General features: G+C 38.8%; 1 protein-coding gene across 2 annotated transcripts in view; it reads right to left on the bottom strand.

Annotated features, from left to right (window-relative positions):
• Window positions 1-3536: 3536 nt before the first annotated feature.
• Window positions 3537-27709, bottom strand: part of PARN (poly(A)-specific ribonuclease) — a 158316-nt gene continuing 134143 nt past the window's right edge. For both annotated transcript variants that reach the window (XM_039491473.1, XM_039491474.1), the window contains exons 23-24: window positions 25206-25396; window positions 3537-3912 (exon numbers count right to left, since the gene is read on the bottom strand). In XM_039491473.1, coding sequence (XP_039347407.1) covers window positions 3860-3912; window positions 25206-25396 — 244 coding nt within the window. In that variant the 3' untranslated portion in view covers window positions 3537-3859. The remainder of the gene's footprint in view (window positions 3913-25205; window positions 25397-27709) is intronic.

Genomic DNA, 27709 nt, shown 5'->3' with positions numbered 1-27709 from the left:
AAAATAAAGTTTACAACATTTTGTAACAAGTTCAAGAGAACCAGACAAAGAAGCCAGATTAGTCTAAACCAAAAAGGCCAAGTTGATATAGTCCAAGGACTATTAAAATTATGCTTGGTAAAAACAGAAGATATGGAACCAGATATTAATAGAACAAATACCCTCTACACATCAGGACTGGGAGTAAAATTAACCCTTTTCCTTTTCATCAAAGGGAGTTCTGAAAATAAGACTGATGGTTTGCCTCCAAAAGGAGAAAAACTTGAAAAGTTGTGACTGTTTTGCACACTCAAGCCACAATTTCAGTATAAATGCCTGTTTTAATTTCTTGTTCTTTCTTGTGTTTAATAATTTTTTAATCTGAATAAATGCTTTTGGCTGTTTGCCAAATAACCAAGTAAAACCAAGGCCTCGCTGTTTAAAAGAACCCATTTCATGTTGGAGAGTGAAATGTATAGACACATTTATGTCTTTAGGTCTTTGAGCTCAATATCCTTTGACATCAATATCGATGTCCACAGGGGACAGGACTGATTTTGAGGTTTGGGGCAGAATTGCTGGGCAGGTAATGGTCAGATGTGGGGGTGAAAGCTCCTGCAGCAGGAGCCAAAAAATCAATTTAACCCCATAAATTTGGGAATAGGTAAAAATTATTTCTCACACGAGACAGGCAAGGATCGTTCAAAAAAATCAAGACAGATCAGAAAACAATATTTTAAAAAACATGGTATTTGGGGACTGACTCATGATTTTTGATCTTTTGAGGTTGGCAATACTGGAGCCAGGTCTTGAGCTGCTCTAAAGGTCCAGCTCACCCTGTCACAGGTTCCTTTTGGATAATACCATAAATTGGTGATTTTCCTACTGAAATAGGAAGACCCTCAGACTTTTAACAGCATCTGTCACTTGGTTCTAATTCTAGAATATTCTAAAATGTCAGGCTTCAAAGTCATGAAGTCTTTATGAACAAAGTCCATTTTATCAGCTTTAATTTTAGTCATGTACAGTTGGAATTGTAACTAAGGCGTTGTAACTTTCCAGGCAGAGGACTACTTCCAACACGATTTTAAAACTCAAGTATTCCTAAAGGTTTTTTGGTAAGATGTGTTGTATACAAATTACATGAAATTGTGACAGATTTTATTGGCTGTTAATTGGGATAACCTACATAAAACCAGGTTTCAGAGTGGTGATTAGTCTCATTGCAACACCCATTTTTTCATGTTTTCTGTGTATATATATCTTCCTACTGTATTTTCCACTGCATGCATCCAATGAAGTGGGTTTTAGCCCACAAAAGCTTATGCCCAAATAAATTTGTTAGTCTCTAAGGTGCCACGAGTACTCCTTGTTCTTTCTACAAAAAAAAATAATTGTTTTGCCACTTGATGCAAATCTCAAACTCATGGTGAAGAATTGTTCATGCCACATCATCATTTTCATGTTTTATTTATAAACATTTTAATGTATTTGTAGTATAGTAGTGCCTAGAAACCCTAGTCAAGGATCCTGGAATTGTGCTAGACGCCACAGATATGAAGACAGACAACACTTAATTACATTAAGTCTGTAACATTCCACATACACACAAAAGAACCAAAAATCAGGACTGTATGTATTACATAAATAGATTAGGAAACATTAGCAAAATTGATTCAATATAGGAAGTTACCTCTCCCTTTTGCCTTATGTTACTGTTTAGAGTTAATCCCTACCAGAACCCTTAAAAGTATAATTAGAGAGCTATATGCCAACTTCACACTGGTTTAGATACAATGAGGAGTCCTTGTGGCACCTTAAAGACTAAACACATTTATTTGGGCATAAGCTTTCGTGGGCTAAAACCCATTTCATCAGATGCATGGAGTGAAAAATGCAGTAGCAGTATATATATGAAAAGATAGGAGTTGCCATACCAAGTGGGGTGTCAGTGCTAATGAGGCCAATTCAATTAAGGTGGACGTTGCCCATTTCCAACAGTTAACAAGAAATGGGAAAATTGACCATTGTAATGTACCATATTCAGACTGTTGCTATGGTTTAAAAAATATGAAACTACTGTATTACTTTTTTGAATGTTTACACTACTTGTTTTGCATCAAGGTAAGAATGTGAGGCTAAGCTTTTCGAACTGTGTTCTCTTTGATCCATTCACATGTTTGAGGACTTTGCCTTCTTGAAAACCACATTTTAGAGAATATAGACATGAAAATCGGACATTGTGACTGCAGCTTAAGTTTTACATCTCCGTGTTTGAAACTCTCTCTACAAGATGGTGCACAACATGAGTAGTTCTTCCTGCATAACTCTAACAATGATCATACTCACAGTGAGGAGGGATTTGAAGCCTCACTTTGGTTTGAGGCCACCAAAGGCACTTGGAGCTTGGTGATCCATATTAAGTTTTACTCCTGATGTAGTACAGAAGACCTGGGGATCCCTAATAGCAACAGAGCTCACTCAGATTCATTACCCTCACCTCCCTCACTCCAGTCAGACATTCTCTTCCTTGCCTGACAAAGCAGTGGAGCAGATGATGTGTAGCAGAAGTTAGTGCTAAGATTGAAATTAGTTTCCCCCATAAAAGCTAGTCCATTCCTGGATTGTCAGATGAACATGCTGCCTTCCATATGTCAGGACCTAATATTTCAAAAGAAAAGGCAAGCAGGAAAAATTAAAAATTTTTAAGAACTTGAGGCATCTGCTATAGATCATAAAGGAACTGTAAAGGGCAGAAAGTTGTTTTTGCTTCACCCCTCACCTCCAAGGGGTTTCCCTTTATTGTGTTTAAGTGGGAAGGGGTTAGGCTCCACAATACATATAATCTCATGAAACCTGGTAGTTATTCCATTTGCTAGAATGATGTGCTGGAAATAGATTTATAAAACAAGAATGCGTCTGTCTTAATACCCACTAACCATATATGAATGGCAAAACAAGAGAAAAGTCAAATAAATGATGTGAAAAATAAAGACAGGTTCCTAAGAAAATTTCTTTTATTTTCATTTTATGGAAATACATTTTTCATTTTTATTTCCATGATACAAAAATGTTAAATATCAAAGTTTCTGAAATCTACCAAAGCAGATTTTTTTAAATGAATAAAGGGCTGGTACAGTTTGCAGGTTTGTCACAGGTTTCAAAAACATTTTTACAAAAAACACAAACCATGGAAAACCAGATCTAGACTTAAGAGTGAAAACATCAAAGAAAAACCACCTCCTCCCAACATTAATTTCTCTTTCTTTCTTTTTCTCTATTTTTTTTAAGGAAAGTATAAGTTAAATTTTTCCAAGAGGACAAAATGATAGTATATGTGTAGGATTAGTTTCCAGACAGATACTGGCTGAAGTCTTCCTACTGGGGAAAAAGGACAACACTGTAAGGTTTCCAGGGTAACTGGTAGAAAGCAGTAACTGATACTGAGGTTTATCTGTTCAGGACTACTGATAGTGTACTGATATTGCCCAAACATCTGATGAGAAGACTTGTGTGATAACTCCCCTCAAGCACAGGAAACAGCCTAACAAAATTCATAATAGTGCTGATTTTTTGTATATTTAATAGCCAACATGCCATAATAGGTGACCAAAACACATTTAGCCTTGCTTCTTAAATCTAACATTGTTTACGACAGCAAAGATTTCACATGATCAACAGACAGAATTGTAAACTAGTTAATACACGAGTAAAACTGACAGTGATTGTTCAGTAGACAGTTTAAAAAATTAAACTGATTTTCAGGAGACACACTTCTTTTTTAAACACCACTTTTTATTTAAATTAAGTATGGCTTCCAAGTGGTATACTCTTGCAATTGCTTTGAATCAGCTTCACTTTTTATTAATACAGATGTTGGCTACCACGTGTCAGGAACGTCAAAGAGTTCTGTGGAACCACTTGTGATGCTTCCTAAGAGAAGAGAAAGATATTTACAACATTAAAAAGTACCATCTCAAAATATTTAAGTGGACTAAGCCACCTTAAAATAGAAAAAGTTGTAGCATAATACTTGCAATTCAGGGTAAATGTATAATGCTATAGTTATATGGGGAAAATCCTCAAAACAAAAATCTACATTTATACCATTACATTTAGCAGTCAATCTTAAGTGTGTCAGAACTATGAAAATGATTACAAACAAACAAACCAGGCTTTGATCCTGGATAAATTGCTACGTTTCAGCCTTAACTTTTTTTTTTGGTTTGGCTTTTTGGGGGGTGGTGGGGGCCATTTATGGGTTTAACAAGAGCAGCACACATGGCATGCATCACCAATCACAATTTGCAGACTGCCACGTAAGCAATACTCTAGTCTAAACAGTAAGACCAAGCATTCTCAGTGAAGACACTTCCTTAAAATGTGAGACTTGCTGGTAAAAAGTTTAGCATTTTTTTTTAACCTGGATTTTAAAAGACTCATTACCTGTTTAAACCAAGAGTCAGAGACCTTCACTCATACTCTTTCACACTGTGCAAAGAAATTTTACTTCAGAGTGGGTTTTTACAGCTGGAATTAGTAAGTCAGAAAAGACGACTTTCTAATTGGAACCCTAACAGACCCCGCTTTGATTGCTTGGGTGCTCTCAAAGACTAAAAACAAGACAAGATGGAAGACTGGTGAAACCCTTCTCACCAGATGAAATTATAAGGTAACAAAGCAATGACCCTGGCAAATCATCAAGTGACATTTAAGTACTTTAGGGACTTTATATTTTCATACAGTATTTTGCAAATCAGATCTAATTTTATTAAAACAGATGCAGCAACATATTCAGTTTGTAGCTGCAGCATCAAAATTATAATAAATAAAACTGTTAGTGGTACTATCCTACCTCCAAGAATCTGTACTGGGACATATGCTGTTCAATATATGCATAAATGATTTGGAAAAGCAGATAAACAATAAAGTGGTGGCAAAATCTGCAGATGATAGTAAATTACCCAAGATAGTTAAGTCCAGAGCTGACTTTGAAGAGTTTCAAAGGGATCTAACAAAACAGGGTGATTGGACAACACAAGGGCAGATGAAATTCAATATTAATGAGTGCAAGTAATGCACATTGGAAAATATAATCCCAACTACACATACAAAATGATGGGGTTCTAAATTAGCTGTTACCACTAAAGAAAGATCTTGGAGTCATTGTGAATAGTTCTCTAAAAACATATGCTCAATGTGCAGGAGCAGTCAACAAAGCTAACTATGTTAGGAACCATTAGGAAAGGGATATATAAGGCAGAAAAGATCAGAATGCCACTTCATAAATCCATGGCACACCCACATGTTGAATACTGCATGCTGTTCTGGTCTCCACATCTTAAAAAAAAAAAAAAAGGGCATTTGAACTGGAAAAAGTATAGAAAAGAGCAACAAAAATGATTAGGGACATGGAACAGCTTCCATACGAGGAGCGCTCTTAGAAAAGAGATTAACAAGGTGGGGGCATGGGATATGATAGAGATCTAAAAAATCATGAATGGTGTGGAGAATGTGAATAGAGAATCATTATTTACTCCTTTCCATAACACAAGAACTAAGGGTCACCCAATCAAATAAATAGGCAGCAGGTTTAAAACAAGCAAAAGGAAGTATTTCTTCACACAACACACAGCCAGCCTGAGGAACTGTTGCCAGGCGTGTTGTGAAGGCCAAAAGTATAACTGGATTAAAAAAAAAAGTAGATAAGTTAATGGAGGATAGGTCCATAAATGGCTAAGATGGTCAGGGACACAGCTTCATGCTCTGAGTGTCCCTAAATCTCTGACTGCCAGAAGCAGAACTGGATGACTGAGGATGAGGATCACTTGAAATTGCCCTGTTTTGTTCATTCCCTCTGAAACATATTGTGCTGGCCACTGTTGAAAGACAAGATACTGGGCTAGATGGATCATCGGTCTGACCCAGTATGGCCCTTCTTACATTAAATTCTTATGTACCAACTGCGATTGTTGTTAAATCCTTATTCAAGGCAGTTGAGAACAGGTAAAACACTGAAAACGCAAGTGTTTCAGCTTCAAACTAATGTTGGAAAGAGAAATTATTTACTGTTTTTCTGGCAGTCTCCATTTCCAAACAAGTATTAATGCCAAATATAGCAGAGGGATTTTACACACAATAGAGGCAGTTCCTTTAAAATATTTCTGTGGACAGATTTATCTAACATATTATTACATGCTTGCACAGTATGTTTTTTTCTTTTGTTGTGTCTGGAAGGAAGGGAGGCACTGAGAAAGATCTTAAAGTAAAATCAAGATCTAAGTTTGAGACTTAGATTAAATCATTTGATAAACTGATCAGCTATTTATCACTGACAGACAATAGTTTGAGGAACACCACTGTGGGATGTGTCACCTACACTAACATGTATATCATCTTGATAGTGTTTAAAGAACTGTCAGCCATAATTTAAGAAACAGGAAAGTCCTTTAAAACAAAGCTATACATGAAAGCTTTATGAAAACAAAATTGCCAAAAAATGTACATTTGATTGCTTTTTTTTTAAAACTGGTATGCACAATATTAATGGTACATCCAATATTTTTGAACAAAAGACAAGTTACTATATAGCTATGACAATCTCTGTGAATTACCATATTCCAGGTTAACAGTATCTACTTAAAATGGTAAGAATGTTACAAAGAAGAATTAAACATATGTATGAGTTAGCACGTTCTGGTAGCTTCTATCCTGGCAGCACATATATCTTTAATCTTTTCAGCTGTAAAGCGTTATGTTAAAACCGCCATTAGAAGACTTATTTGGAAGTAGTTTAGGGTGGGCTTTTTTTAGCCTTGCCTTATACATTGACAGTACCTTTAGAACTTATTTCAAATGTTAATGAATCCTGCCAAACTATCTAAAGTGATTATTGCTTCAAGTGAATTCTAAACTTTTACACTGTAACCCTACACATATAAGATTTAAGAGTTCAGTAGTTTTTGTAAGACTAATAAAATACAATTTTTGCCAAACATTAAGGCAGGGGTAGGCAACCTATGGCACGCGTGCCAAAGGCGGCACATGAGCTGATTGTCAATGGCACTCTCACTGCCTGGGTCCCAGCCACCGGTCCGGGGGGCTCTGCATTTTAATTTAATTTTAAATGAAGCTTCTTAAACATTTTAAAAACCTTATTTACTTTACATACAACAATAGTTTAGTTATATATTATAGGCTTATAGAAAGAGACCTTCTAAAAATGTTAAAATGTATTACTGGCACGTGAAACCTTAAATTAGTGTGAATAAATGAAGACTCGGCACACCACTTCTGAAAGGTTGCCGACCCCTGCATTAAGGTCTTGTTTATAGTGCTTTGATTGTAAAAAAGCCCAGAAGACTTGGAATATTTTTCTCTGTTTACATTTTTAAAGATTAATAAATATAGTATTTTAATTCATTTTTAAGGACTTTGAAACTCTGTTTAATACCTTTTATAGCAAGTCTCCATAAACTACATTCAAGAGTTAAGTGACCATGCTGTAACCTTAGGAGCCCTTAATGCCAACTGGCAAAGGGCTCACTGTCATAACAGCAATTTCTGTCAGGCCTCACTACACCTAACATATTGCTGTCATAGTACTTATCTATCAAGAATGTCATGTAAGGTATCTAATGAAAGCGTGTATCATACTAATCACCAGAAGTACTATGAGATGCATATACAGTGTTATTCAAGAAGTTGTATGTATCTACTAAACTATCTTACCAGGCAGGGTTCAGAAAACAGTTTTTCCCAGAAAAGGAATGTTGAGTTACCTGTCTTCCTAGATTTCTGATGTAAATTAAGCAGGATAAGCCTGATACAATGGGAGTTCATTTGCATCTGATGTAAACAGGAAGATTTAGGAGGATGAGAAAGCAACATTGAGTCAGCACAATGGAGCACAAGCCCCTGGGAAGAAGGATTTTACCTGAGGATACAATGATATATTTCAAGTTTGCTGGACTATAAGAAGGGAGAAGAATCCCTTTGTTATACATCAGTGAGGACGAAAAAAGTACATCACTTTAATGAATGAAAGTTGGATCATGGCTCTGGGGCTGGTGACTCAGAGGTTGCTTCATGTGAGAAATTTATTTTAGACAAAGGTTTTAGCCTGTTAACAGTTGTGATTAGTTTCTTAAAATAAAAGTATAACATGCTTCTATTTGTAACCATCACTGCTTCCTTTATTCTTACTCAATACTCACTTGAATCTAAGAAATGGGCAGCAGGTTTAAAACAAATACAAGGTAGTTGTTCTTCACACAGCACACAGTCAACCTGTGGAACTCCTTGCCTGAGGAGGTTGTGAAGGCTAGGACTATAACAGGGTTTAAAAGAGAACTGGATAAATTCATGGAGGTTCAGTCCATTAATGGCTATTAGCCAGGAAGGGTAAGGAATGGTGTCCCTAGCCTCTGTTTGTCAGAGGGTGGAGATGGATGGCAGGAGAGAGATCACTTGATCATTACCTGTTAGGTTCCCTCCCTCTGGGGCACCTGGCATTGGCCACTGTCGATAGACAGGATACTGGGCTAGTTGGACCTTTGGTCTGACCCAGTATGGCCGTTCTTATGAAAATCTGTTCTTTGTGAATAAACCTAATTTTCCTTTTAATAAACCATCATCTCAGTGCTATATTAAGTAGGGCATGCTTTCTCAGCTGAATCATGTAAACTGGGGCGTACACTTCTCTTTGAAGGCAGCAGACACATGCTTCCTGGATTTAATAACTGTAGATACATTTATAAGTTAGCAATTGTTTTTATATATACACATTTTTTATCTTGAGCTGATTATATTAGATAAAAAATGTAATGCTACAAACAAAATTGTACATGGTAAGTGAGTTGGGTTAAAGACTGTAAATTAAGATTGAGAATGACACCATTACCACATCAATTTGAGCATTAGTAAGGAAGATTGTCTGATGGATTCATTTATTTACTACATTTGTGCTAGGAAAGAGTCCTGACTTCTCTTCCTTTGATCTTGTATGTTTTTAAAACATCTCTAAAGCACCTCTATACATAAGGGGTCAGTGCATCATACAATATTTCTAAAGACAAAAAGGGGTAAAGAAAAATGACGTCAAGAGAGGCCATTCTATAAACAACTTAAGTTCTTCTTACAAGTAGGGAGAAACAGAAGTAAGGGAGGAGCAACTTCACCATACAAAGGCTCACCACAACAAAAATGTACTTGCCTGTAAAATTCAGACACAGCAGTGAGATTTTTAAACGGCAGTTAGTGTAGGTGCACAGACACCCAACAGAATCTGAAGAAACCTGCTGCTGCTTTCTGAAAAAGCTTCAAGGGTTAAAGCAGCGGTTTTGTAAGCCCCAATAGGATAGTACTGTAAAAAATAGATTAGTGGTCAGGAGGCCATGTGCAGCTGTTGCAACTTTTTCAGAAGATAGGATCATAGCCTGCATGAGTTGCACAACCAACAGACACACCCAACTCATGCTTTCCATGCAGAGAACTTTGGCCAAAGATGCCACATTTCTACAGCAAACAGGATTCATGGTCTGCCCAGACAACTCAGTGATAAATATGTTCTCTGTAGACAAACAAAGAGTACTTAGGACATTTCTTGATGATACTGTGCTACTTGGAAAGATTAGAAGTAGGAGATAGACAGGAGCAGACTAACTCCGTAATCAAAGTCTGTTGCTATTTTATCCAACTTTGTTTTTCTACAACTAGCAGTGTGTATCATGCAGCAGCACTCAGGGGTGGGAATAAAACACCAGCTGATTCAACCACTGTATTTCAAGTAAGTGGCTTTGATGTGCAGGCTCGGAGGACAACTTGGAGAGCCTATGGAACTTCAATGTTGAGTTTTTCATTTGAATTAGAATGTAAATGAGATTTTACATGGAAATTCTGGAGCTTGGTATACCACGGATACAGTATTCTGGATAAGAATCATTAGAGCAAGAACTGAAGTGACGTTTGAGCTAAGACATTCTGATGTAAGAATGAAAAATGTATCACTTTCAATAAAGGTAGCTCTCAACATGACCAGGAATTGAGCACCTGAATAGTAATTTATTATTTGCAGCAGGAATTAGATATAAAGCAGAGCCCCTATCTCAGAACCTCTCAGGATGCTGTAGACAGAAATATAATGTTAAAGTATTCCCTTCTTAAATACAAATATAAAATTCATTGATTCATAAATTCCAAGGCCAGAAGGGACCATTGTGATCAGCCAGTCTGATCTTCTGCATAACAAGCCGTAGAACTACCCCCAAAATATTTCCAAGAGCACAGCTTTTAGAAAAACATCCAATATTGATCTAAAAATCATCAGTGACTGAGAATCCATCATGACCCTTGGTAAATTGGTCTGATGTTAAATTATCCACACTTTAAAATGTATGGCTTATTTCTGGTCAGAATGTCTCAAACTTCGACTTTCAACCATTGGATGGTCTTACACCTACCTTTGCTACACTGAAAAACCTATTATTAAATATTTGTTGACCATATAAGTATTTATAGACTGTAACCAACTCACTCCTAACCTTCTCTTTGTTAAGCTAACCAGACTGAGCTCCTTGAGTCTATCATTATAAGTAGGGCCCTACCAAATTCGTGGTTCATTTTGGTCAATTTAATGGTCATAGTATTTTAAAAATAGTAAAATTAATTATTTTAGCTATTTAAATCTGAAATTTCATGTTGTAACTGTAGGGGGTCCTAACACAAAAATGAGTTGCAGGGGGGTCGCAAGGTTATTATAGGCAGGGTTGTGGTATTGCTATCTTTACTTCTATGTTGCTGCAGGCGGTGGTGCTGCCTTCAGAACTGTGGCCAGAGAGCAGCGGCTGCTAGCCAGGAGCCCAGCTCTGAAGGTAGAGCTGCCGCCAGCAGCAGCAGAGAAGTAAGGATGGCATGGTATGGTATTGCCACCCTTACATCTGTGCTGCTGCCTGCAGAGCTGTGCCTTCAGTCAGCAGTCGCCACTCTACAGCTGCCCAGCTCTGAAGGCAGCAGGGCAGAAGTAAGGTAGTATGGTACAGCATTGCTTCCCTTACTTCTGCACTGCTGTTGCCTTCAGAGCTGGGTGCCCAGCCAACAGCCACCCAGGTCTGGCCACCCAGCTCTGAAGGCAGCACAGAAGTAAGGGTAGCAATACCACGATCTCCCCTAAAATAACCTTGTACCCCCCTCCCCTCCCCACAACTCCCTTTTGGATCAGGACCCCCAGTTTGACAAACTCTGGTCTCCCCCATGAAATTGGTATAGTATAGGCTAAAAGCTCACAAAGGAACAGATTCCACAGGGAGAGACCAGATTTCATGGTCCGTGACACATTTTTCACGGCCGTGAATTTGGTAGGGCCCTTACTATAAGGCAGGTTTGCTTTTGTAATCCTTTAATCACTCTTGTGGCTCTTCTCTGAACCCTCTCCAGTTTATCAACATCCTTCTTGAATTGTGGACACTAGAATTGTAGATAGTATTCCAGTAGTGGTTGCACCATTGCCAAATACAGAGGCAAAAATCACTCTACTCCTACACAAGATTACCATTTAAGCATCCAAAGATGACATTAGTCCTTCTGAGCAACCTGTGTGACACTGTGTCCATGTTCAGCTGATTATCCACCAAGACTCCCAAATCATCTTCAGAGTCACTGCTTCCCAGGACAGAATCCCCCCAGCCTTAATTCTTTGTTCCTAGATCTACATATGTACATTTAACCGTATTAATATACATAAAGTTTGCTTATGTCCAGCTTGCCAAGTGATCCAGACCACTTCGTCTGACGAAGTGGGTATTCACCCATGAAAGCTCATGCTCCAATACGTCTGTTAGTCTATAAGGTGCCACAGGACTCTTTGCTCCTTTTACAGATCCAGACTAACACAGCTACCCCTCTGATACCAGACCACTTTGTATCAGTGACCGGCTCTCTTCATTCATTTACCACTCCCTCAATTTTTGTGTCATCTGCAAACTTTCAGTGATGACTTAATGTTTTCTTCCAGATCACTGGTGAAATTGTTAAAATACCATGGGGCCAAGAATCGATTCCTGTGGAACCTCACTAGAAACACACCCGCTCAATGATTCCCTGTTTACGACTACATTTTGAGACCTGTTAGCCAGCTTTTAATTCATTTAAAGTGTGCCATGTTAATTTTAATATTTTAGTTCTTTAAATCAAGATGTGATGCAGTACCAAGTCAAACGCCTGATGGAAGTTTAAGTGTATTACATCAACACTTTACCTTATCAACTAAACTTGTAATCTTATTTAAAAAAGATCAAGTTATTTGATGGGATCTATTTTACATAAACCCATGTTAATTGGCATTATATTACCCTCCTTTAATTCTTTATTAAGTCCAACAACAGTTGCTCCATTATCATGTCTGGGATTGGTGTCAGACTGACAGGCCTATCATTACCTGGGTCCTCCCATTTACCCTTTTAAAATATTGGCCCAACATTAGCTTCCTTACAGTCTTCTGGAACTTAGACTTATCAAAAATCAACATTAAAAGTCCAGTAAGCACCTCAGCCAGCTCTTAAAATTCTTGGGTGTACACTAGACATTTAAAAATCAGCAGGTCTGACTCACTTTAGTAGCTGCTGTTCAACATCCTCCTGTGATACTAATGGGATGGAAGGAGTGTTATCATAGGCTATGACTAGAGCATATGTTTTTTCCCCAAATAAAGAACAGAAATATTTATTGAACACTTTGGTCTTTTCTGCATTATTATTGATAATTCTACCATTTCCATCTAGTAATGGACCAATACCATTGATAGGATTCTTTTTTTGTTCATAATATACTTGAACTTCTTATTGTCCTTAACTCTGCTGGCCACAGATTTCTCCTTGTGTTCCTTTGCTTCCTATGTCCATTTTCTATACTTCTTCGCTTCTGATTTACACTCATTACTATCAGCTTCCCCTTTCTTCTATTTGTTATCTATCTATATATATCTATATCTATATCGTCTTTATTTTTTAAATAATACCTTCACTTCCCTCTCAACCAGTTTTTTTATTTTTTAACCAATATGGCTTTCTTCCTCAACTGTCGGATTGCAACTTTTTTTGAACATCTAATTATCACCCACATTTTTCTGATTAAATTCTTTCTCCCAGTTGATTTGGCTCAATTGTTTTCAGCTTTGTGAAACTGACCCTTTTAAGTCACCACTTTTTTTATTGCTGGTCTGGACTTGATAATATTTGTTACGTACAAACAGAATAAAGTCATGATCACTTGTACTTAAGCTATCATTAATTTTTAGTTCTGTGATCAGTTCACTCTCTCTCTGTCAAGATAAGGTCCAATATAGAATCCACCTGTGGATTCAACATTTTCTGTGTCAGGAAATCATCATCTATAACAGTTAGAAATTCCAAGGATGTTTTAGTGCTGGCAGCACAAGACCTCCAGCATGTTTCACTCAAACTGAAGTCCCCGAGGGTGTCTCAGCCTTTTCCCCCACTACACATTATAGATAGGTGCATAAGGAGCCAGTCATTCTGTTTCCCTGTGTGATTGGGTGATCTTTAGCAGATACCAATTAATATCCAATCTCATTCTTTACCTGTTAGGGCATTGATCCATAAGCATTCAAGATAATTTTCTTTCAGTTCCTGGTGACTCGGAAACAGGCAATGCTATTTTTGCTGAATACCACTCACCGACTCTCTTGCCCATTAGATCTTTCCTAAACATTTTAACATTCTAATTATGTGAATCATCCCACCAGGTTTGAGTAATACCAATTATACTGAATGTATGCTCATAAATGAGCAATTCCATTCTTCTTGTTTGTTACCCAGGCTCCTGGGATCAGTGTATAGGCAATTAAAGAATGTCCTTTACCACCTTGATTAATTTTGTTTCTCAACATCTGGATTTTGTGCTAAATGAGTACTCATATTTCCTCTTTTTACTCTTCCCTTCTGTCATTAATTTAATGCCCTCCTAACTAAATGAAGTAGGCCAGTTTAATAAAACAGGAGTATGGAAATATATTTTTTTTATTTTTAAAGAGAGAATGTGGGTGGGTGGGAGGAATGAAGCTCTGGAGGAGGGATTTCCCACCACCAAAACTTGAGTCCTTATTATAGTGCCCAGTTTTGTAAAAATGTGATCTCAAGACAACTCCACATATGGTGGTACGATCTTTAAAAGGTGGTGAGAGAAAATACACTCCAGACTTCATGAGACAGCTTTATATATACTGAAGGCTAACACTGATAAGGGACTTTAAAAACTATTAAATACTTTTTAAAAAGTTCATCTACTAGTTAGGCAGATACTATAAAATACAAATAGGGCACAAACTAAACGGTGTGCAACTGTGCTGCTACATTCTGAACAAGCTCTAACAAAGAGGGAACTACGATGATTTCACTTCATGGTCAATGGTGCAAGATCCTGCTTGCTGCTCGATGATTCATTCCAAAGCAGTGAAAAAAACTCTTAGAAAATTAGTAACAATAATTTCAGTGCCAACTAATTAACTGTGTACTGTAACACACTGCCTACACAGTAACTATCCAAATAAAATCCTGACGCTGGGCTGGGATGCTGTCCAGGATTAGAAGAATTGTGGGAGACACTATTAGCAGAAAGGAAACTATAAGGTAGAAGTTTCCCATTCTGTGGCCCAGCGTCTACCACGATCCTGATATGTGTGGGTAGTCATGAGCAGTGACGAGGAGTAGGGAGGAACAGAAAAGTGAACATAAAACATAGGAAAGACACCCCCCCACCACCCATTTTTTAACTATTCAAATGCAAAAGCAATGTCTGGATCACCACCTGGAGCACCTTCCTTCCAACAGAAGTCTATTAAGAGACAGAAAGTCCACCTTATAATATCTGATAGAGACATTTGTCCATGGCTACGTGGCTGGTCTGCAGATCTCTACAGTGGAAGCGCACAGTGTATTGGCCCACAAGGTTGCCATGGGACTACTAGAATGTGCCTTGATTCCTTCTGGAACAGGTGCGCGGGAAGGCTTGTAGGTCTCAATGATACATAGTCTCATCCATAAGAAAGGGATAGTTTGGATACTCTAAGCCCTTGGCATGTCAGAATGAGGGAAATTAACAGGGAGCCTCATCTTTTTGTGGATTCTGTATGCTTGATTAAAAGTCTTTAGTGTTCTCCTGACATCAAGGGTATGCTGCTGCTTCTCGTTTGGATTCTGTCCCAATAGGCAGAATGAATGAAATCAGAGGCTCAAAGGGATGAATGGGTAGGGCTTTCAATCCCAGTGCTAGGTCCCTCTTAGAGAAGATTGGTTGGACTGCTGGCCTGGCCAGTCTGATTGCTCTGAGAAATGCAGATACCTGAAAGTTCTGCAAAGGAGCTAGACCATCCTGTGAATAGTACAATACTTAGAGCTGATACTCAGGATGCTATAGTGCTGGGATGAAGGCTCCATGTGCACCTTTCTGAATGAAATCCTGAGTAGCCAGAATCCCAGGATTTCTTGGATCTGTGCTGAGCTCTTAGACATGAACTCAGTCCATGCGGAGGAGTAGGCTTTTAGAATGGAAACTTCCCTGGAATAGAACAGAGTAGAATAGAATCCTGATAACTTTGGAAGATAGCTGCACTCGGCCTAACACTTCCCTTTTGATTGCCAGGCTATCAGATGAAAACTATCTGGGTCTGGAAGGAGGAATGGACCTTGAGAGAGAGAGAGAGAGACCTCATCTAATTGGAAATGGCAACTGCAGTTCCACTGTGTATTCCATCAGATTAGAGAACCAGGGTCTCCTTGGTCAATACAAAGTTAGCACTATCACCCTTACTTTATTTTTGGATCACTTTCCCTAGGAGATGGTATGGCAGGAACACCTATAGCAGACCTCGAGGCCATCTATGTGACAGAACATCTGTCCCCAGACACTTTGCTGGAGTCTGCTTCCCAGGTGAAGAATATTGGCATTTTGCATTCTTGCAATTACCAAACAGGTCAACTGAGGGAAGGCTGAACATCCATGAGATCAGAGTGAAAACTTCCTGGGTTCAGACATCACTTAGTTCACTTTGAGTCCGCTGAGCCAATCTGCCTTTTGGTTCAGCTCTCCTTCCATGTGTATCACTTTTAGGGGAGGGAAAGTCTTGTCTGACCATTCTATTGTCTCCATTGCTTCTGCACATACAGCTACGCTCCTTGTTCCCCTGGGTTGTTTAATATGCAACTGTGGTCATGTTGTCTTGTTGGATCAAGACATGACTGCCTTCTAGGTAGCTCTGGAATCTCAGTAAAGCTAGTTTAACAGCTCTAAGCTCCAACAGTTTGATACTGTGATTCCTTTCTCTGGAGCTCCAGAAACCCTATGTTGTTATTGGTCCCGGAAGTGCACCTCATCCCTTCACCAATGGTGTCTATTGTGAGAACCAGCAGGTCTGGAAGATACACAGGAAGACCCCTGTGGATGTTCTCTGGGACTGTTCCTCATCTTAGGGAATCAAGCATCTGGTTGGGAACCAGTACCTGGTCTTGCATTTGCTCCAGGAAACGGTCCCATCCTCCCAGAAAAAAGACCTGGAGACACCTGAAATGTGACCTCACTCATGGAGAGACCCATATGCAGAAGACCAGAAGGCCCAGTGACTAGAGACACTACGCTATGGTTGGCCTACATGCATTTGTCTAACATGGATATCAGATCTTGGATCTTCTGGAATCTGTCTAGTGATGGGTAGATCTTCATCACCAATGTCTCCATCCCCACTCATAGGTGAATTATGTTGGTCAAGGGAATCAGCTTTTCCTGGTATTATTGTGAAGCCATGAGCTTGGAGGTGATCCAGAGTCCAGGCTGCAAAACTGTGCGCTATGGCCTGTGAGATGTACCTTGCTGGACTACTATCAGCTACTTAAGACTCTGGGTGCAAAAGATGGATCAGAAGGAACTGTCATGCTGAGGATTTTGCTGGTTAGGAGGAAAATTAATCTAGCTTTCCTTGGAAACTTCTCCAGATTCCCTGCACTCCTCCAGGGTAACAGTCGTCTCTTGGATACTCTGAGTTGGTAGCAACCAGTGGATTGCTGTGCTGGCTTTGACAGCAAGGGTTGAGACCTCTGTGCAGTCTCAGCTACTAATTTCTCTAATGTTTTCCCCATTAGTTCCTCATACGTAAGTTTGAATGCACAAGATCCATTTAGAATGAGCGATGACTATTCATGGGTATAACATGACAACCTCGTAGCCACTAAATTAGAATCCACTGCTTATCACAAATCATATCAAGTGTTTGAACAAGACAGTTCCCAAGACATCTCACTCCAAGAACGGATCATACCCATGGAAGACGAGCCACTCATTGACCACAAAGGAGACTTGCCTTACTAAACATGTGAAAAACCTTTGGTCTGAACAACTATAGCTGAGGTTTTGCAATTGCTGTGCAGCATGTCATGATTCTTATGGTCTATAGCAGGAGTGACCAACCTGAACCTGAGAAGGAGCCAGAATTTACCAATGGACATTGCCAAAGAGCTACAGTAACACATCAGCAACCCCCATCAGCCCCCCCCCCCCGATGCCTGCCGGCAGCCCTGCCAATCAGCACCTCCCCCACCTTCCCCTCCTGCCTGCCAAGATTAGTTGTTTCGCAGTGTACAGGAGGCTCTTGGATGGAGCTGGGAGGAGCAAGGGTGCAGCAGGCTCAGGAAAGCCACACCTTGTCATGTGTCTTTGTTATGGTCACACGCTGCCTGAAGTGCTCAAGGCTTTAATGTCAAGCAGGGGAGGGGTGGCAAGAGAGCCACTTTACCTGCCTTTCAGAGTCTAATCCCCTTTCCCTGGCAGATAAGAAAGTGGACAATAAAGAAGGCACTTCCCATTCTGCTGCTGCCTCAAAATCTTAGTCCCTTTCTCAGGCAGAGAGAGGGTCCTCAAGCTGAAAACCATACAGACACAATTTCCATTAGGCTGAAGCCTGAGGCAGGGCTGCATAGATGGCACAGGCTTCTCTGCATGCCCAAACATACTGCAGAGTTGGGGATGGGGATGGGGTGTCATATAGAATTCCGAGAAAGATTCTGAAGGAGATAAATCCCAGGAAACCCTTCCTCAGGGGCAGAAGGGGTTTAAACCAATTTTCACACTATTGCACTTATTAATAAAAGTACCAGGTGCCTTGCAAAGAATACACTTCCTTTTTCCATTCTGGGACCCGGAGTCTCTGGGTTTTGCAGGATTTACCCCAGAGTATCATGAGAAACTCCTCATTCACGGTGAGAGGAAGGGATCTGAGTAGGACCCCAAGTTGTCTTCCCAGGGTTTCTGGGACCCACTTTTCGACTTGTGGGGGGACCAGTAGCCCAAAAAAGGGTCTTAGCTTTTATGGTGCTTTTTTGCCCCAGGACCCCCCTTGGTCAGCTTCTTCATTCTCCCTGTTCTATTCTCTCCCCCTGGTTGGGTTTTTTCTGAGATGGAGTCTCAGCTACTGGGGAAGAGGTGAGGGACACAGCAACATGTTTGTCCGACTCAGAGGCCTGTGCCCAAGCAGAGGCCCATGCCCTCGCAGGTGGGAGGTGCTGCAGCAGAGGTTCTGGGCTGGCTGTGACCACTGCAGTGCTCACATTCCAGACCAGGAGGCAGTGTGGAGGCTTGAAAACATGCTTTATCTGCCCCCAAAATGGCTAACAACAACAAATCAAGAAGAGAAGGATGAGAGCAAAACACAATGACACCTAACTGCTGCTGTGGAGGTAGAAGATCTGGCAGCAGGCAAAAGAAGGGGTGTGGCTAGCATAAGCTGTGTTGCAACTTTGAACCGTCTCCAGAAACTGCAGACAAGAGAGGAATAGCTTATAAGTATCAGAATTGTGGGAGAAGCTGAGCATCAAGAACACTTTCATACAATTACCTTTCAGTGGAAAGTAAATGGTCAAATAGACATCAAGACCCTTTCAATTTGCCTTACTATTCTCAAACAAAATCCAACTGGGAGCATGAAAGAATGAGGCTCCATTTATAGATATACTCTACCAAACAGCAAGATCATATCTCCCCGGAGAAAGAGATATATATTATCAGCTGAATGCACTGCAGTTAAGCATTTATTCAAAGCAGAGACCAAGCCTGCATGGTCAGCTGAGGAAGATTCACATAATTGCGTAACAGCGTATTCATACTATACCACACATTCAGACATGATCTCACTAAGAGACTTTATACATATATTCAACATGGGAAGCTGGATTTAATCACTGATTGACTACTGATACTTTAAGTCTATAAGTGTATTTTTCACACTTCAGGTAAACATGTAAACTATCAAGTTTCCAAGATCACCTAAATTTAAAGATAGAAACATTTTTGACATTGTTAATAAAAAAAAAAGGTTAATCCTGTATAAATTCTTAGTGTCTGCACCATTTCTCATGCCACATTTTTCAATGCTTATTCAGTTACAAAAGCTTGACAGAACTTCATTTCAGAAAACATGAGCCACCATCTTGGGATCTCCCCAAAAGAAAGGTATTTCCACAATTCTTCTAAAAATGACCTGCCACACAATCATAATCCAACAAAGACATGCTCTTAAAAGCTCAAATGCCAAGAAGGTACTCTGTTCTACAGCTCCCAAAGTATAGTACAAGACAATATTTAGCCCTTCCATATTTTTCAAACCTATCACTCACCATCAGTTAGGTAAAGGGGTGAAAAATTCAACCTACACATTTAGTGCTTTTGTGAGTTTAATTAGAAGGGTGATGTTTGAACAGATTTACGATTTAATTCATAATCTGAGGTCTGTCCTACATTATATGGGATACTAATAGGACTGGGAATGTTCACACAAGACTAAGTTAATATGATCCATTAAACAACCTTTTTTGTATGGCTAAAGACTTCAGTGTTTTTGGTAATCTAAGATAAAATAAAAATCCTTTGATTTAACTGATTTAATTAAAAAATGAGGTAAACAATTATTGTAGTTATTCATAACTACTTTGAACACTTAAAAAAAGTTAAGAATTAAGCTTCTTCAAAGTAATATTTAAGGTTAAACTCTTTAGTGAAATATGGTAATTTTAGTGTGTATAGCTGGACATTGCCGCCTTTACTATCAGACAATATCTGTACAGCACTTAGCACAATAGAGTCCTGACCCTGCCAGCCTCTGGATGATAGCGGAATATAAATGTTACGTTAGACACACAAAAACTAAATTAAAACAACATTAAGGTTGCAAAACAACGTGCTCAAAAGTTAGCAAACACCAGAATGAAAGGTTACGTCTGCAACCTTAATTCAGCCTCCTTCTGTCTATGCATGATACAGTCATTAATTACACAATTACATACAATTTTTTCCACAGGAATTTTGCCATTTTCAGTGCACAGGATGGACTTGCTCTGGGGATGAACCAGGGCTAGTAAAGACGACTTGTCTGTAGAACCCTTGCCTCATATATTGCAGGTTGGAAGACATATAGTGAATGAGACAAGGGATTGCAGGAAGAAAGGAAGGTCTCATGGATAAGGCAGCTGAATGCCATCCACAGGTGATCATTGCATGTTCCTCATTTTCTGGGTGCCTAACTTGAGAGCCTGGGTCTGATTTGCAGAAGTGTTGAGAACTCAACTGCAACTAAAGCCAATGGGAGCTGTGCTTTGAACATATAAGACTCAGGTCTTAGGCACCTTAAATTGGGCACCCAAAATTAGGGCATACTTTTGACATTAATCTTTTTTTGTCTCCTAGAATCATACGGTTGGAAGAGACCTCTGGAGGTCATCTAGTCCAATCCCCTGCTCAAAGCAGGACCAACACCAACTAAATCGTCCCAGCCAAGGCTTTGTCAAGCTGGGCCTTAAAAACCTCTAAGGATGGAGATTCCACCACCTCCCTAGGTAACCCATTCCAGTGCTTCACCACCCTCCTAGTGAAATAGTGTTTCCTAATATCCAACCTAAACCTCCCCCACTGCAATTTGAAACCATTGCTTCTTGTTCTGTCATCTGCCATCACTGAGAACAGCCATGCTCCATCCTCTTTAGAACCCCCCTTCAGGTAGCTGAAGGCTGCTATCAAATCTCCTCTCGCTCTTCTCTTCTGCAGACGAAATAAGCCCAGTTCCCTCAGCCTCTCCTTGTAAGTCATGTGCCCCAGCCCCCTGATCATTTTCGTTGCCCTCCGCTGGACTCTCTCCAATTTGTCCACATCCCTTCTGTAGTGGGGGGACCAAAACTGGATGCAATACTCTAGGTGTGCCCACACCAGTGTTGAATAGAGGAGAATAATCACTTCCCTCGATCTGTTGGCAATACTCCTACTACAGCTCAATATGCTGTTGGCCTTCTTGGCAACGAGAGCACACTGCTGACTCATATCCAGCTTCTCGTCCACTGTAATCCCCAGGTCCTTTTCTGCAGAATTGCTGCTTAGCCAGTCAGTCCCCAGCCTGTAGCAGTGCATGGGATTCTTTCTTCCTAAGTGCAGGACTCAGCACTTAAACTTGTTGAACCTCATCATATTTCTTTTGGCCCAATCCTCCAATTTGTCTAGGTAATGCTGGACCCTATCCCTATCCTCCAGCGTATCTACCTCTCCCCCACTTAGTGTCATTTGTGAATTTGCTGAGGGCGCAATTATTAATCATCTGGATGATGGGATTAAAGATGTGGAACAAAACCGGCCTCAAGACCGACCCCTGGGGCACTCCGCTTGATACTGGCTGTCAACTAGACATTGAGCCATTGAGGAGGGAGGGATAGATCAGTGGTTTGAGCATTGGCCTGCTAAACCCAGGACCAAGTCACATGTGAGTAGCTCAATAACGAACCTGCAAATGTATTTTGTAAGAAGTACATGTAAACACACTATTATGAACTGCTATTAATATGGAAACCTGCAAATGTATCTAAATAGCTTTCAGATGTTTGAGAAGCCAACAATCAGTTCTCTAACAATCTAATTCAAAACTTTATAATCTCCACAATTTGAGTATTTTGAACTAAAGTATTAATATGCAAGTCAAAAGGAAGGAACACCCATACAAAGGGTTGGTCTACACTAAAAAGTTAGATCAGCATAGCTACATCTCTCAGGGGTGGGAAAAATCCACACCCTCGTGAGACATAATTTAGCCAACCTAACCCCCGGGGAAGACGGCACTAGGTTGAGGGAAGAATTCTTCTGTCAATCTAGGGACTGCCTCTTGTGCAGGTGGATTATCTACCATGGTACCCCTCCCAATGTGGTATTCAGTGCGTACACTGAAGCGCTAAGCAGGACAGCTGCAGCACTGCAGCTCTGCCGCTATACTATTTTAAATGTGGACACAGCCAAAGTTACCTAGTGCTGTAGAGTCTTACAAGCAAATTAGAATACAAACTACAGCTACAGCTGAGCCCATATGGAAGATACACACAGAACACTGGGTATGTTTATTTAAACACTTACAGCCCTAGGCTTGTTTTCTTTTTCTTTTTGGGGGGGAAGGGGGGGGTTGGAAAAGTTGATTTTGGTTTACTTTTTTCACAAATATAATTAACTTTCAAATTACACATCTTCATACCAAGACACAAACAAGACATGCATGCATACATACATTAAATGGCAAAACAAAGTGCTCCTTTACTGTTTAGACAAATCCAGAATTTGGCAGTACATAACCAAAAAGATTTTTGCAACCTACAATAAGGTGGGTCAGCTAAAATGTTCTACTCATCCTCCAATGTCCAACAGACACGAGAACACCACAACACTGGCAACTTACATTTTGCTCCTTTAGGAAACATTGACAACATTTAATAATGTGGCATTGGTCCCTAAAAGCTTTTTGATATGCTGTACATACAACCTAAATATTTGTTTAAACTGTAGGCCATTTGCACAAAGCTACTTGCTAAACAGAGTGATTAATATGCAACGCTTGAACCTGTGAGCATGCCAAAACTTTCACATGATATCTGTGACTGAAATTGTACAGATACTGAATAGACTGGTTAACAGCAGTGTTCCCTTTACTATGAAAAGAATATTCCCCTCAATGCTTACATTTCATTTTCCTTTTCATCCAGTAGAGTCATGACTGTGCACTCTGCCTTTCAAGTATGTAATGAAGTGACACTTGCATAAAAATGAAAGCAAATGTGGGTGCACCACAATGATTGTTGACAAACTTTAGATTTGACAACATGTTTATTGCTGTCATAAATAGTGTCCACAGATTCTACCATCAGGTTTAAGCTATACAAGTTAATACCACCTGAACAGAATAACTCTGAACTGCTCGGTAGTTCAGACGATTGGCCAGTACTAATTTGGAAAACAAAGCAATAGTGGCATACTTACGTTTCAAATTAAATAATTCTGATATTTGGGAAAGTCTTAATAACTTCCTATATTTAACCTAATTATATTTAATATGCTGCAAATATCTCTATAAAAAGAGAAAAAATTACAATGGATGACATCAAGGCTGGGTAGGAAGGTACTATCACAATTCCTACTTTTTGTATCTTTGTTGCTTTATCTAGATTCAGCTGCTGGATTTGTTCATCGAAACACAAAAGTTACAAGATCCCTATAACCTTATTATATACCTCCCTTTGTAAGAAGTACATGTAAACAAACACACTATTATGAACTGCTATTAATATGGAAACTTTGTTCGTAAGTCAGTTCAGCATCCCTACTGCCTTCAAAACAAGTATTCACCTGCCCTTAATTAACAGGAGGTAAGTGCACACAATGAAAGAGGAAGTCACCTACTGTTAATCCTATTTGTCAATAGGCTCTTAGTCTTCATGAAGTGGCCAACACTACATTAATCCCAGACACACATCAAATAAATCCGTAATTTGTTTTACATAGCTAAAAACAGAAGTCACTTAGGCATGACCATCATTTCAGAATCCTTATGACCTGATAATAAAGCTATTACGAGAAAGAGGACTCTATATTTAATAAATCACATTTTTATTCCAAATTAAAGTGTAAAGAATTTACCATTTAACATTTTGCTGGACTCCAAATGTTTATTTAGAGTAATAAGAAAAACCAATTTATGTATGACATATGACATCCACTTAGCTATACTGAAAATGGGAAATGGTCAGATTTTTCCTCTTCTACCTGGTGATAGAGAGGAAAAATGCTTCTTTAAGCCAGGAGATGAGTTTGCGTACGTTAAATAGGCATTGACATTTTCGGAGCTAGGGAGAGAACATGTAATATCTTTAGGGATGACCTGGTTCATATTATGGGAAACTAAACATGATCGACAACACATATACACATGCTCTAGTCGGAGGATTTTTTATGAGGTGGACATTATGCTGTGGAATACAGAGCTCAAGGTTGGCGATTCAGAATGCCCCAAGTTCTGATGTCTGACTTGATGTGTAACCTTATGAAAGTCTCTTCATTTCTCTGCCTCAGTTTCCCCATATGTAAGATGTATTTTATTTATTTACTTTTCACGATGTTTTAGGAATCAGTTAATGTTGTGTAGTGCTTTGAGTATTTAAAACCCTATGTAAGTGCTAAATAATATTAAAAAAAGAGGAGTTCATGAACTTAATCAGGGAACCTGGAAGATTTATTAAAAGCTGAGCATATTTGCAATCTATATAAAAGACCAGCTAACAAAATACAACCAATGATGTCTCAGCTTAAACTATGCCAAGTTGATAAATAAGACTCCATCCACTCAAGCCAATAGACTAAAACAAAAAGATAAGTCTTGCAATATGCACAGATTTGTTGGACTGATTGGGGAAAAATTGCAGAATCATGCTTCCAGTACCCAAATTTTCAAATTTCCATAGCATAAGCAAAAGTGTCCCAGATTACTCTAATTGTCAAGAGAGTGCATAGCCACACATTGGGAGAAAAAATTAGCTGAGATCACCAAGATTATCCCCACAGAGGCCTTTATTTTATAATAGAAAGTAATCTTCTAGTAAATGACGCCCCCCCCCCAAGCTTTCTTCTGGCCCAAAAATCTAAGTCACAAATATTTCAAGTTTCTATCTTGTTGGCAATTTTTTTTTTTACACTGATCAATGCAATCCCATAGTTTGCAATTCAAAATGGGCTTTAAATTAAAGCACTGTCTTAAGATAGATAACTATATGGATAAAAGCAATGTTTAACACTCAAAAGACATCTTGCACCTTAGGGTTAAGGTGGTTCCAAATAGAAAAAGGACAAAAATGAACAGTCAGACACATTGCTCTTACCTGTTGGATCTTGCTCCTTGACTTTTTTGAACTTTTTGGCTCTCTTCCTTCCCTCTGGAACAGACTCTGCATAGCAATCTGTTTCATCAAGCTCTGTGTCTTGGATTTCTCTCTCTTCCATATCATCAGAGCCAGTTTCCTCTTGAATAGGACTCATACTTCTTTTTCCAATTGTGCTGGTAGCTGTAAAACTGAAATTAAAAAAAGCAAGACAACATGGTCATCCTGAGAGAATGAATACAGCAAGAGTATTTAATGATGCAGGTGGGTCTGTCTATTTTTAATTTTTGTATACAGCATTCATGGGCCAGCTATAAATTTTAGTAATAATGACAGTTCACCATATCGACTGCATAAATTGTCTGGAAAATAATGCAGTCTTAAAATTAACTTGCCGGGTGGAAGATTTGTCTAGCACCAGTGTTCCATAAAAGTCATTCACAATTTCATCTTTTTTAAATGCAGAATGATCCGTTCTTTGTGCAAGAATATTTTATATTTTCCCCATACTTTGATCAGGACATTTTTTAGCTCCATAAAAACACTGATTAAACTCATATCAAAGACAACTGTATTTTATGAAGACACTGTAATGGTTTAACATATCTTCAGACTCAGCTACAAAAGCAGTCTCAGGGCAACACCAGTAGACACTGAAAAATTGATCTATTTGTTATGGCTCAGATGTATATGAAATTAACATTCTACATGCTCACTTTTCATGTCTCCTTTGGACTGTAAGTAATCTGAAGAATATTTGTTGGGTAAAAGAGATGAACCCATCAACAATTAAGATCAGGTCTTAAAAAGTAAAGATTTCCTGCATGTAAAATCTATATATAAAAATAAAATTGCACCTTCTCTTGTTTCTCTATAAACTACTTACCCATAATATAGTCTAAATTTATCAAGACTTGATTAAAAAACCATGGTCTGAAGAGAATAACCACCACATTTTATTCAGAATGCACTGAAATTATACTGCACAAGACAGTTTCAAGCTTTTAATTCCACTATAATTTGCCATTAGAGCAAACATTCTTGGACATAAAACCAAGGTTAGCAAATATGAGCAATGCAGTACTAAAGTAACCTAGCTCAAAGAACAATTACTGTAATGTAATTGCTGTGTATCTGGATATCAGATGTTTGCTTAAAAAATACTGTGTACATTTTAATGCTTTTTAAACAAGCCATTTTAAAGATTATACTAAATTCATGATTATGAAGCTTCTAATTTTCTGTTAATTTAAAATGACATCTCACACTGCAGTATTCACCAGTTCCTAAACAAACACTCTTACATAAATCAAAATGTAACATCTTCGTTAAAAAGCATGGTATCACAGGGCTTTTTTCCACTTAACAACAAGGAAATATGGCTCTCCAACAATCCTTTAGATTAATTCCTGTTTAGTTGTATTTTTTGGCTTCAAGATGAAATATTTTTTGTAGTGGATTCTGCAGAACTTCTCTCTACTTGAGACTGTCTTCTATTCGGATACCCAAAGGCACTAAAATATGAAATATATGATTAAACATCATGCTCTTACTTCCACTTCTGGGCCACACACACCGCCTGGTCTGAATGAATAGCTGGATTCTCCTCTCAATAGTCAGAGAGGAGAGGCCTTCCTTTGGGGACTCTTACAAGATCTCATTAAGTCACACCATGACTACCATTAACAAACACTTGAAGGCTATTTAGCTATAAAAATTCAGATGGCCAAAAAAGCAGAAGAGAACTATTTACCATATATATCCACTCTCAACATAATAGTAAATCTGGATTTGGAGTTTTAGACTAAAACTGAAGTGACAGAAGAGAAGGCACGATAAGAGGTTACAGGCATTCACAAAACTAAGAACCCAACCATGATTTAAGACTTCTAAAAAATAGCTACCGGTACATAAAAAAAATTCAACTTCTGAGGAAAAGTATTAGTTCCAATGAACGAAAGAAATGAAAGCGTTGGGGAAAGGAGGGATGAGAGAGATTGAATAGTTATGTATTCTGATCCCATAGTTTGCAGGGGTACTCAAAGCACCTGGATCTTAGAAGAGAACCTGTTGTCTTTTCACAAAACACGTTTTAAACCAGGATCATGACCCTCCCACACAGCTGCACGGAAAGAGTTGCTGCAGCAACATAGGAATGTGAGTGTTGCTGCAGCACACTAATAATCTGGCTAAAGATTCTGGGTTAGTGGCTGAAGAGCCTTCTTCCTCTGAGTACACTAAAAAGGATGACCAAATTTCTAAATAACTATTCTCTTTTCGGTGCTGCTCTTGATCACGTACTTGGTATGAAAGATTTTCTATTAAAAGGACATTTTACTATACTATAATTTCATAGGAGGAGCCTTATTTTTCCAATAATGTGCAATATAAAGCCTAGCTAACAATAAAAAAAATTGTTCTGTTTAAAATGTGTATTTTTTTACTGGAGCATTAAGTAATCAGATCAGAGGATCTCTAGGAAGCTGGAATTTTGTCAGAACATT

Source organism: Mauremys reevesii, linkage group 10 (genome assembly GCF_016161935.1).
Source record: "Mauremys reevesii isolate NIE-2019 linkage group 10, ASM1616193v1, whole genome shotgun sequence".
Classification (NCBI taxonomy): Eukaryota; Metazoa; Chordata; order Testudines; family Geoemydidae; genus Mauremys; species Mauremys reevesii.
Note: the sequence above shows the minus strand (reverse complement) of the source record. Positions and strands in the feature narration are given on the sequence as shown.